The sequence below is a fragment of the Pieris brassicae genome, chromosome 3 (genome assembly GCF_905147105.1).
Source record: "Pieris brassicae chromosome 3, ilPieBrab1.1, whole genome shotgun sequence".
Classification (NCBI taxonomy): domain Eukaryota; kingdom Metazoa; phylum Arthropoda; class Insecta; order Lepidoptera; family Pieridae; genus Pieris; species Pieris brassicae.
This window is the reverse complement of record NC_059667.1, coordinates 10,737,616-10,749,539: the sequence shown is the minus strand read 5'-3', so window position 1 is coordinate 10,749,539 and position 11,924 is coordinate 10,737,616. Positions and strand designations below refer to the sequence as shown.

The 11,924-nt window shown below is 37.3% G+C and overlaps 1 protein-coding gene across 4 annotated transcripts; it reads right to left on the bottom strand.

The window, feature by feature from the left end:
* Window positions 1–916: 916 nt before the first annotated feature.
* Window positions 917–11,301, bottom strand: LOC123707093 (poly [ADP-ribose] polymerase). Of its 4 annotated transcripts, none has more exons than XM_045656880.1 (21): window positions 11,285–11,301; window positions 10,831–10,997; window positions 10,531–10,669; window positions 9,718–9,878; window positions 6,954–7,135; window positions 6,662–6,875; window positions 6,456–6,561; window positions 6,099–6,282; window positions 5,609–5,825; window positions 5,388–5,492; window positions 5,190–5,292; window positions 4,949–5,111; window positions 4,256–4,412; window positions 3,973–4,146; window positions 3,755–3,891; window positions 3,140–3,276; window positions 2,776–2,936; window positions 2,582–2,702; window positions 2,340–2,499; window positions 2,082–2,258; window positions 917–1,684 (listed from the first exon to the last, which is right to left on the bottom strand). In XM_045656880.1, the coding sequence occupies exons 2-21, from the start codon at window positions 10,939–10,941 to the stop codon at window positions 1,612–1,614; spliced, it is 2,982 nt and encodes a 993-aa protein (XP_045512836.1). In that variant the 5' UTR covers window positions 10,942–10,997; window positions 11,285–11,301; the 3' UTR covers window positions 917–1,611. The 4 variants fall into 4 exon arrangements, with proteins under 4 accessions (XP_045512836.1, XP_045512835.1, XP_045512834.1 ...); XM_045656879.1 differs by lacking the exon at window positions 11,285–11,301 and adding an exon at window positions 11,145–11,162; XM_045656878.1 differs by lacking the exon at window positions 11,285–11,301 and adding an exon at window positions 11,041–11,098 and having other exon boundaries at window positions 10,831–10,952.
* Between the last annotated feature and the right edge of the window lie 623 nt (window positions 11,302–11,924).

Here is an 11,924-nt window from a genome sequence, read left to right as displayed (position 1 = left end):
CACAAATGTTAGGGAGTTCTAATTGCCTTCCTCTTTCATATCCGGCTGATACTTCTTGCACCTTGCTTCTTAAATCGATATTTGTTGAACAGAAATGGGTATTCCAGCGAACATCAATAGTAAAAATGGGCAGAGATATAAATATAGTAGGTAATGGTATTTGACATCCGGAAGTCATGATTCATGCTTTGCGTCTCGTTTGTTCGCCACACCCAAAAAGCAATTTCTACATGCTCTTACTGGATATATGACAAACTAAGCAATACGAAATCATTCTACCTAATTAACAATTGTAAAATTGGTCATGGCGAAAAATTTAATTTTTTTTAAACATGTAGCTGCAGGCACCGCGTACCAAGAAACAGCTACTATTAAAACTCGACCACGTGCACGCAAAGAATCCGCCACTAGAATCAACTCTATTGTCTTCGGGGATCTTATGTTTAGATCTACTATTATTCTAATTTGGAAATTTTGATAAATAAATAAATATTCTAGTCTTGACTTCCAGCTTCCGTCCCGCCCTTCAGGCGATTGACCACCACGCGACGGCCCAAGCCGAGGTCCGAGTCTCACAGGAGACGTCCTTGCGCTAGCCGCGGGATAAAACGCCATTCTGGCCGAGCTACGCTCGCCAAAGCAGCCCGAGCTGAGCTGTAAAAGCCCTTAAGGCCAACAGCGAGATTCCATAAAAAAAACTTGACCATTTCATTTCTCTCCCAGAGAGCACTCTCTATAATGTTATTTATTTTTATCCTTTGAGTGTTTTTATAATTATTTTATTATTCTACTAATTACCTCCATAGGCCAATTTCTGTAATGAAGGTTGACTATTAAATTTTTCAAATATTGTAGAAAAACAATGAAAATTCCTTGTTTGAAAATGCATTTTAATAGTTTTATAACAGGTTTTGTGTTTTTGTTGAAAACATTATTGTTTCATTTTAACATATTAAGATATTACAAATAAACTGATTGTTCATAAATTGAATAGCATAATTAGTAAATTCAGCACATCTTATGTTGACATACATATAATCTAAATTCTGAATGACATTTTGTATAAACAAAACAGATTCAATCAATTAACTTTAAGTCATTAACAAAAACAATAATCGCTGCCTCGTAAACGTTAATCAACTTAAGACTAAAGCAGAACCATAAATGGTAATGGCACATATAAACAGTAAAATTAATCAAAAACATATTGGAGGCACCTCGGCTAAGGCTACAGTTTTACAATTTAGCCCAACCGACACCTTAAAACATCAAAGAAACTAATCTTCTACAAACCTTATCCATAAAAATTAATTCAGTCTTACATGGGTTTAGATGAAGTATAATTAATATTGATGATGTAGAGATAAAAAATAATAGTGTAATACATAACTTCTATGGAAAATTCTACCTTTTAAGACAAAATGTTCATGCCATTATGTGTGGAAGAAAATGCTGAAACTGTGTAAGACCGATTGTACTTCTATGAATAGAGGTTAGTTTATGACTTGGAGGAATTCAGTTCAAACACTATCCAGGTATCACAAGCATTTCGGTCTCACCTTTAATCTTCTTTTTAATAATTAGGGAACAACAGCATATAGCAATATATAATCAATATTTGTAGTTGAACTTCACTTGCAGCAGGTACTTCGCGTTGACCTGGGCGACGTCGTATACGATGAATCTAGCATGGAGTCAAGGTAACGGAACGGTACTGAGGTACATCGCACTGTAAATATACAAAATAAATCAGTGGCGCTAAAACCTTCTTAGGTCTGGGCCTCAGATTTATCGTATCTGGCTCGTTATAATATTTCAATCCAATAGACAAGGTGATCTTCTCGAGCTTGAAACACGCCGTCGACATTTTGGGTCTAAGGCGAGCCGGTTTCCTCGCGATGTTTACCTTCAACGTTCGAGCGAATATTAAATCCGCGTATAGACAGAAAGTCCATTGGTGCACAGCCGAGGATCGAACCTACGACCCCACCCTGTAGCCAGTAAGCTGACGCTGCTCAAACTTTCCACTTTAATACAACAAAAAAATTATAAAACAGTAAACTAATGTTTTTAAAGGATACTCGTTGTAAAGTAATGACGTTTTCTCTTTCTTTTGAACAGACTTTCCCAGCGGCACAATAACGCCGTCGTCGAGTATTTTATTCTGGGACGGATCGGGCTCTGTCTGGCCCATACCCCACACGGAGTGAGCGCCGGCCGGTAACTTCGTTATGTACTCTGCTTGTTTGCACTTTTTCCTGTGAAAATCATAACAATGCGTTAAACATAATAAAATTTAAAAAATGAACGAAGTTACAAAGTCTGGACAATGTGCTCACATGTCTCCCAAAGCCACCTCGCTGAGCAGCATGAGGCCGACGGGGTTGTCGGTGTTGGTGCAGCAGTAGTTGGCCGACTTGGACACCATGTCGGCGAAGTATATGCCTTTGCCGAACATGTAACCCGTCACGGGGGCTTCGGGCGGCGCTATGCGGAGACCTGCGTCACACATTTTTTTACAGATAATCAGTATCCGAATGATGCTTGCACATTATGATTGAAGTCTAGAAGAATCGGTCACCTTGTGACAAAATGCCGGCGAAGTTAGTAGTCCTGGACCCGTGCCATAGCAGACGCCTGTTGTGGAGCTTACGGAACGGCTTGTATCGCTTCGCTTCACCTTCGCGCTTCACTTTAAATACCTGTCAAAAGCGACAACTTGTTAAAGAATGGAGTTCTGATTAGTTTAAAACAAACGTCCTGTTTAGTGGTCACCTCCTGCAATTCGAGGGTATAATTAGTGTGGGTGGCCGCGTGCGTGTTCTTCACGTAATCGGCTATCATCTGGTACTCTTCATTACTCTTGTCCAGGGGCTCCAACTCCGTCTTTAACTTTTTGTAGTTAGATTCGATTGCACTCACGCCTTCCTCCTCATCTGGGGAAGAAGATCTTATTGTATAAATGTTGTTGATATTTTAATAAATAACTGATTTACAATAACAGTCATTGTATCATCCGGTCTAGTTCAATTCGTACATTACCGCTGTACTGATAAATTCCCAAGTACCATTTTTCCGTTCATAACGGCACCTCCGTTAAAAAATCTACCTTAATTCTGCAAAGCTGGTGAATAATTACCCGAGTTGAGAAGACTGTAGGCGATTTCAATTTCCATCAAGCTGTCCAGCATCTGAATCTTATTCAAAACCGCCTCCTCGCTGTCCAGCAGCGGAGGATTGTCGAGGCCGAAACTATGCGGCACCACCGTGTAAAATCTGTAACAAACGTTCAAAACTCATATGACACCGATTCTACTTCGAAGTTTACTTGTGAACGTTTTATTTAACGACAACCGATGCGGTTTCATCACTAACATCACACACGAAACAATACACACACACAGAAAAAGACATCACAGCATTAAGCGGTAACTATTTCTTGGGCTACAGGAACTGACCTGTTGTCAGTTCAGTCGAAGGACATAGAACAAGTATTTTAATATAATCATATCGTTATATAATATATACTTTTTATTTAATTACAATAATTAACAACTTTAAGGTGCGACAAGGAGCATGATGCATGGTTACAGGTGCTTACAAACATTTTGTAACAAAATCCCTAGGCGAGCAAAAGAGTGTCGAGGTTTACCAGTTCTTGTAGACCGTTCTACGCCCTTTTTGAGAACGGGCAGTGAAGGTTAATTTAAACCATTATTATGAATAAATTATATTTTGTTTGTCCGTAGATTACCTGTTGGTCGAATCCACAATTTTGCTGTTACTTGCGTTACCCTTTTGAACGATCGCGAGGAGTTGGGACAACACGTTGTAGCCGGACTTAATCTGTTTCTTAGAAAGCTTTCCTAGAGGCATCTTCTCCGTGTCGAGCTGAAACAGGTCGAAGGCAGTTTTAGACACCGACGCTGCCTTAAATACATCAGAAAATACCCTTTCATACAAGACGCTCACCTCGAACTCTAGCAGCGTTCTCTTCATGGTGTCAATGTCGAATATCATCTGCACGAGGTTCTGGACGGGCAGAGCGAGACCGCAATTCGTGTCCACTTTCATCCTGCTCTTCTCTTTCATCACATTGTCCCCGTCGCCGTAGTCCACCTCGATCGGATAGTAAGCGCCCGGCATCTATGTAAACATTCTATACGATATTAACACAATCTTTACTACTCTTCCCTCGTGAACATCCCGCTTTGCGAGGTCGGAGGACTAATGACGTCGGCTGTCAATGGCTTACCTTCATGAAATCGTCGCGCATCTCCCAAGGATTTTCAGTTCTCTCCATGTACATGTCTTCGAACTTGCGGACGGCGTCTTGAAGAGATTTGCAATCTTCGAGCTTGTTGCCCCCGATTGGTGTGCCAATTCTACCCCACGAACGGAAGAACCAGAATCTACGCAACGATTGGACGCAATTGAATGTGCTATTCTGCTCTCATAAACGTGATTTATATTTATGTATAATGGCCATGCTGTGAGTGATGTTAATTGAAAACAAAAATTTAATATGTTTAAAAAGAAAAAAGTAATCATAGTAGGGCTAAACAAGAAACATATCTAGCAAACTGTTTTTTTTTCTTCTTCTAAATAATTCTAATCGTTCGGGGCACTTGGCAAATGGAAACAGATAATATGACGTGTTTATCTAAATGTTATCATGACGTTAAATAGTTTAGTAGTTCCAGAGATTTAGAGCGATTTACCCTTTAGCTAAAGTACAGATTTTGTTATTACGCCTCAGGAATCGACATAATTAGTATTGATAAAAAAAAAATATTCAAACAATTGTTCATTTACAACTGAAACCAGCTGAATAAACAACTAATCTTTTAAAATTAAATTTTTGATATCGCTGTGATAGTTGTGTGCTCACGATCTAAACGAAAATCTTCCTCCTTTTTTAAATAGAATATTGCGCGAAAGTACTCACTTCTTCTTGTTATCAGCCGCCAAGACCTGCATCTTATAATACGAGTTCTTGCCGGCGACGACGTCCGTCTTCGCGAGTGTCACTGTATATTTGGCCCCTTCGGGGTCGACGTACACGTGAGCTTCGTCGGAGACACCGGAGTCGGGGTCGACGGCAGTCCCTCCTGTGCGAACCGATTGAACGGAGATTTACGAAATCTACTATAATCAGAAAAGGATACAAGAAAATAGAAAGAACATACCTTTGATTTTTAGTTTAGTGACACCGGACGACTTCACGTAGTTGCTGCCGGACTTTTGAATGGACTTTCCGTCGATCACGTCTTGGGGGACGCGCTTTGTAGGCTGTCGTAAGGATATTTCGCAAATTATATACTTTCGTTACGTATGTAATAATATTGATAAATTACGTACGAATGTCTAACGGTACGGCTACTCACATCCGATCCCCAAGGCGCAATATTGTTATGTTTGATGAGGTCCAGCGTTTGGGAAACGGAACCACTTTTTGAATCGATCAAATCGAAAAACTCTTCGTTCACGACCTGCAAATTATCACTGTTCTAGATTGTGAAGTCTTAATAAGCATTGGCTCCTATTAGTTAGATGTAATACGATTTATTAAGAATTCAACAAGTCATCCAAACGAGACGAGCCTCACTTCGATGTCTTCGGCTTGGATGGACTCCATCTTGGCGGCCATTTTCTCCACCTCATTCTCCGTGGACACGACCGCGGCCAGCGTATCGGTGACTCGGCTCGTGACCAGACCTCCCATTTTTAAAATTCGCTTTTTAATTTCCTCTTTATCCCCCTTGAATTTACCATACATGAAAAACTGGAGATTCTTTAGCGGTGGAATGGGGAATTTCTTCTCACTAAAAATAGATGAACAGTTTTAGTATATTTTATAGTTATAGTACACGCCCATTTCAGTAGTTGCGTTGCCGGCCTTCGAAGAAGTATACTCTTTTTTTAAACAATTGTAGATCGTATCTCCAAGGAAGACCCCTACCGGGAGTCGATCCCACAGTTCACTAGTTCGCAAAAGACTTTTGTACTATTGATAATATTTGAATATGAGAGAAAGATATAACAGATGAGCTATAGCAGATATAAGCGACAATGTACAAATAATAGAATTCTGTTACCCTTGCGGTTCCTCCTTCTTGACGATGATGGCCGGAGGAGGTGCAAGCTCAAACAATCGCTCACCAATTTTTGGTTTGTAGGACTTAAACACTGATCCTTTTTTGTAGCTGGAGGGCACTTTCATCGGATTCCGTTTCGGTGTCCTCGTTGTGAAGCTACATTTGGTCCATTCGCTTATATTACCTTCGAATTAATTTAACGTATACAAAATGGCTATTTATGAATAAAAGACGATGATTAAGCTGTCCTACTAAATTATAACTTGAACTTATTAAAATTATACGATGTCGATCTCGAACTGAAAACAAAATCATACCAAGAACGAGGTATCATAAATAGGATCATATCTAAATTACCTGTGCATCTATAATTGAAAGTGTCCAAAATAAGCTGACCCTGTCTGCATTCAGGACAAGGATCCAGAGCCCCAAATGCCATCATGTCCGCCAAGTGGTCCAAGCACTGGAAACAAGCGTAATATTAGTCTCTAGTCATCAATTATTTCTGATATCTAAGTGAGTATAAATCTTTGGTTTGAAATGTTATTTTATGTTGAAATCACCTCATCTGGTCCTTTTAGTATCTCCTGTGAATTAGCTTCGAGCAGTTCGTGCAAATCACTTTTGCCAAGTTCACTGAGGCGGCTTCGGTACTTGTGGAATGAGTCATTTTGCTTGCATAAGTCTTTTTCTAATTTTTTTTCCTTCTTGATTTCTTCTTCATCTTTAGGTTCTGATTTTAATTTCTTTATTGGACCTCCATCAGGACTTATAGGTCTATTGAAATAAGTAGTTAAACATATGAGGTCAATGGCAAATAGAATTTAAAATTAACAAATAATTATTAACACATACTTAATTTCTTTCTTAACCATGGCTTGATCTTCCTTTTGGAGATGTTTAAATCCTGGTATGTCCTCTCCTCCCGCCAAGAATAAAAACTCAGCCTGTCTTTCGGCAAAGCACTTTACATGATGCCAAGCCGGTGCATCACCATATCGGGGATCAAATTCCATTTTAGAAATTCTTACTTCATCCTATTTACAGATTGTTAATTATATCAAGTTTAAAACAAAGAATTTTGTTTGTTAAATCTTTTAGAATTAAAGTACATATAATATGCTAGATATACAGGTGTCCCAAAAGTCGACGTCAAGTCGAAATTTTCTCATAGGTAATGCCACACCAGTTATCAGAAAAAAATAAGTCATGTATTTTTGAAGTTATGGATATTTTTTTGTTATTCCAGAAAATGCACACCATGTGACAGTTTTTTCATTCCTATTGTTACAAATATTTACTTTTTGCCAATTTTTTTCTCTTACGTCATCCCGAATAGTGTTTTATGTAACCTATGATCCTAAACTCTGTGCTGATCACTCCAACTTTTAGGAAAATGTCATTTTATACCGTACCAAGTTTTCAAAATTAATTTTCGCACTACTTCAACTGATCGTCCTGAAAAAAAAATATTACTCCAGTTTGGCAAGTAGCTTTAAAAGTTAGCGCATTTAATAAGGATTCTACAGTGGTATAACACTGAGTCCATTATTTCTTAGATCGGCCATAAGATTTTTTTTGTTAAAGTCTGTTTTTAACAATCTCTTTGAAATTACAACAAATGATTCTAGCGCACCCAAAACGTTCCTAATGACCACAGCGTGGTTTAAATAAGATGGAGAGAGACATTCCATAAAATGTGAGAGAGACAGATAGTGACGCTTATGACATACGGACGCAAATAAGTAAAATAGACAGTTTCTTTTTTATGATTAGATTTATTACTTTTTTTATAAAAGATGTTCAAATTGCCGTCCTTCAGCTGCAATACAAGCTCGACATCTCCTTAAAAAAGATCGTGAAATGAAGCGGGCAAATCGTCCATTATTCACAAATTCTACTGCTTCCGCTATTCTCTTTCTAAGCTCTTCTACATTTTGAATCGACTTGGAATAGACTTTTTCCTTTACTGCTCCCCAGTAAAAAAAATCAAGAGGATTAAAATCGGGTGAGCGGGCGGGCCACGAGATTGTACCACCCCGCCCTATCCATCTGTCTGGATACTCCTGGTTAAGGTGGTTTCGAACCAAGCGGCTGTAATGCGCTGGACAACCATCTTGCTGGAACCACATATCTCGTGAAATAGTAAGCGGCACGTCCTCCAGCAAATTAGGCAAATGATTTTGTAAGAAATCTAAATAAATTTCAGCATTTAAAACTTCTGGTAACTCAAAAGGCCCTATGACTTTTCCGTTCAAAATTCCAGTCCACACGTTAACTTTGAAACGGTACTGTGATTCATCCAACCATAAAAAAAAATCTAAGAATTGTGGGTATTCTCGGTGTTTTTGAATTATTGTTTGGCAAAAAGCAACCCGAGGTTCATAATCTCGAGGTAATAAGGATTGTACTCGCTGTACATGAAATGGATGGAACTCATTTTTTTGTAGTATTCGGTGAGCTGTACTTTTGGGCACACCTGTGCTGGCCTCAATTCCACGTACCGAACAACTTGGGTCCTCATCAACTGGTTGAAGGACAACTGCCTCGTAGGGTAGTGAAATTCTACCTTCATCGTGCACTTGTGCACATTGGTAAAAACTCTGTGATCCGGATAGCGATCTGCATTAGAGTATCTCTCGCGATACCGTCTAGCGGCTTCACTGGCATTACATAAACATTCCCCATAAATGAGGTGCATGTTAGCATATTCCTGTGTAGTGTACGTAGCCATGGTATGGTACAAATACACAATAACACGTAAGTCCAGGGAAAAGAAAAGGTCGTCGTAGATCACAAATGTAAAATCCAAATCACAAGCAAACAAGTCCGTAAACGAAGCCCAAGTAGTTAGAACACAAAATAACACCAGCGAATACGAAAAGATGCGTAGTAAACGAATTAGCGTTGCGTACTGACCTGTAGTGCGTGTGTCAATAGCAATAAGTAGCGTCACTATCTGTCTCGCTCACACTTTACGCCATCTTATTTAAACCACGCTGTGGTTATTAGGAACGCTTTGTACCCAAAGAATAGAATCGTTTTTTGTAATTCCAGAGAAATTTTTAAAAATAGACTTTGTTTAACAAAAAAAATTTTATGGCCGATCTAAGAAATAATGAAGTAAGTGTTATACCACGTTAGAATCCTTATTAAATGCGCGAACTTTTAAAGCTGCTTGCCAAACTGGAGTAGTACATTTTTTTTCAGGACGATCAGTTGAACTAGTGCGAAAAATTAATTTTGAAAACTTGGTACGGTATAAAATGACATTTTCCTACAAGTTGGAGTGATCTGCACAGGGTTTAGGATCATAGTTTACATAAAGCACTATTCGGGATGACGTAAGAGAAAAAAAATTGGCAAAAAGTAAATATTTGTAACAACAGGAATGAAAAAACTGTCACATGGTGTACATTTTCTGGAATAAAAGGAAAATTTCCATAACTTTAAAAATACATGACTTAATTTTTTTTTTAATTTTTCTGATCACTGGTGTGGCATTACCTATGAGAAAATTTCGACTTGACGTCGACTTTTGGGACACCCTGTATATAGTATATATTGAATTTGTTAAGACCACCAAGATTATACAGTTTAGATTAATAATAAAATTTACCTTGCAAATTTTAATGTCACACTGTTTGCAAGTAGCTCTACTTGACTTAGCATATTCTACTGAGAAATTACAAATACCAGGTTGTAATTTGTCTTCTTTTCTCTTTGTGCCCTTTCCTTTTTTACCTTTTTCAACTGGCATAACAGCACCAGATGAATTAGCTGTAAGAAGTATGAAATAAGATACTCATGTTCCATAAAAAGCATTGGATTTTTAATAGACATACAGTGTAAACTTTAACTTTATTGCATTATAGAGAGTTGTTGTTAATTGGAGAGTAGAAAAACATATAGATAATCCATGACTCCTACTTATTAGTCATGGCCAACAACAGTCTACAGAAGGTTCATATGCATGATGCCGACAGTCAAGTTTATTGCAGGCTACGATAATAAAGCAACAAGAGAACATACACAGCTGTGCAATTTTTACAAACTGAAAAAGTATTACACAATTTTTATCATTATTGTAAGTAAGTGGGTGCTTTGTAGATTGTATCATTGTATAGAAGACAAGCTAAACCAACCTAAGCCAATTGATTTCAATACTTTAAGGAGTTTGTCGTTAAACTGTGGGACATTACATGGGGTTTACACTGTATATAGATTAACATTGTAGCTGGTAGAGTAAGTAATATTATAGTATTAGTATGGCTTATAATATAATATAATTCATACTAAGTCTGCATAAATATAGTGTAAAGTCACTAAACAATATTATAAGAACCTTATTTCCATAGTTATGAACTTACTTCTGATGTTGCTGTGTTACTAATGAGCATGACAATAAATAAAAACCTCTGAATTATCTTACCCAATAGTTCTTTAATTCTTTTTTGATCTTCATTTTTTAGTTTATTAAAATTTCCTATTTCTTGTATGGTTGGACATTTTTTCTTAAACAAACATTTTTCATGGTGCCAATTTGGTTGTTTTCCATCATGAAATGCTGACTGCAAGATAATAAAGTTTGTTTAAAACAAAATAAAATTAATTTTAAATATTCCAAGGTGAAACCATGGTGGACCATGAGGATTGTGTTGAAGGTAGGCATAATTTTGTATTAAATTCATTGACTACATTGTTTAACTTGAAATACCCCTCGAATACAAACCTGCACCATTATCGCAATACGTAATGATCCTTGATCAATTTTCTCTTTGCAACCTTTACACGCCGCTCGACCGGACTTTGCATATTCTGCTTGATACGGTAATTCATTCATTTTCGAATTATCTGTTATAGAAATTCAAATCATACACTTACAAGTGTCTAAACGTGCTGCAATTGAAAAAATATAAACAAAATAAAAACAGTTACCAACGTTCACCGGTTTGCAATTTGTATACCAGAGTATACATACTACATAGTAGAGTAAAATAGATAAACATACTCTTAGTGCCCTCTTAAAATTTTAAATTCCTATACCTTAGGAGTTAAAACTTAGTGAATACGACAAGATTTAACAAGTATTTTATTTACTTTGAAGTAAACAATTATATTAATGAATACGCGCGAAATATACGCGGCCAACTACTAGCATAAGCCATAGAGTAATGATTATGTACCTTCTTATAACTAGCCGATGTCTAGGGTTTACTTATTAGTTCATATTTGACATGTCAGTTTAGCGTCATATTAATTATTATGTTTGTTTCTTTTACAGACGCAACATAGTTCTCTAATCTCTATTGAAAATTTTAGTTTTTATTACCCCTATTAGGCACTAGCTTACCAAATTATACCAAACATCCACGCAATCGGATAGAGCCTTGGCCTTGGCCCGAGAATCTAAACTTCAAGGAGAAATAGATAATTAATTAACTTATGTGCTTGCAAAATTAAGCAATTTTGCAGTTCTAAATCATTTATGGTCGACTTCACTGATTGCAATGATCTAGGATCTTTCGTTTATTTTGGAGGAAAAATACACCATCCTTTTTCAGTTACCTATTTAAGAATAAATAAGGTTTAATCACAAAATATATGCAATTAATGTTCCTTGGTTTCGAAGTCGCCTTGTACTAGGTTGTTATGCTTTAACAGCTAATGGTAACGAATTTACGGTTTGTTAACGAATTTCAATACATTACACAAAATTTTCAATATTTTTATTTTAGTACTTAGACGCAACTCCGGCAGCGAAAATCATTTGGAGGTGTTCACATCAAGGTCCCTCAAGACACCTACATATTCAGTATCAGTTAT

What these genes read in the sequence shown, in the direction of transcription:
- LOC123707093 (XM_045656878.1), bottom strand. Translation starts at nt 11,077, where the DNA reads ATGTATACTCTGGTATACAAATTGCAAACCGGTGAAC. An exon ending in CACTAAACTAAAAATCAAAG is followed by an intron (nt 5,112 to 5,189) that starts GTATGTTCTTTC and finishes CGGTTCGCACAG; the next exon opens with GAGGGACTGCCGTCGACCCC. An exon ending in TGCGCGACGATTTCATGAAG is followed by an intron (nt 4,147 to 4,255) that starts GTAAGCCATTGA and finishes ATGTTTACATAG; the next exon opens with ATGCCGGGCGCTTACTATCC.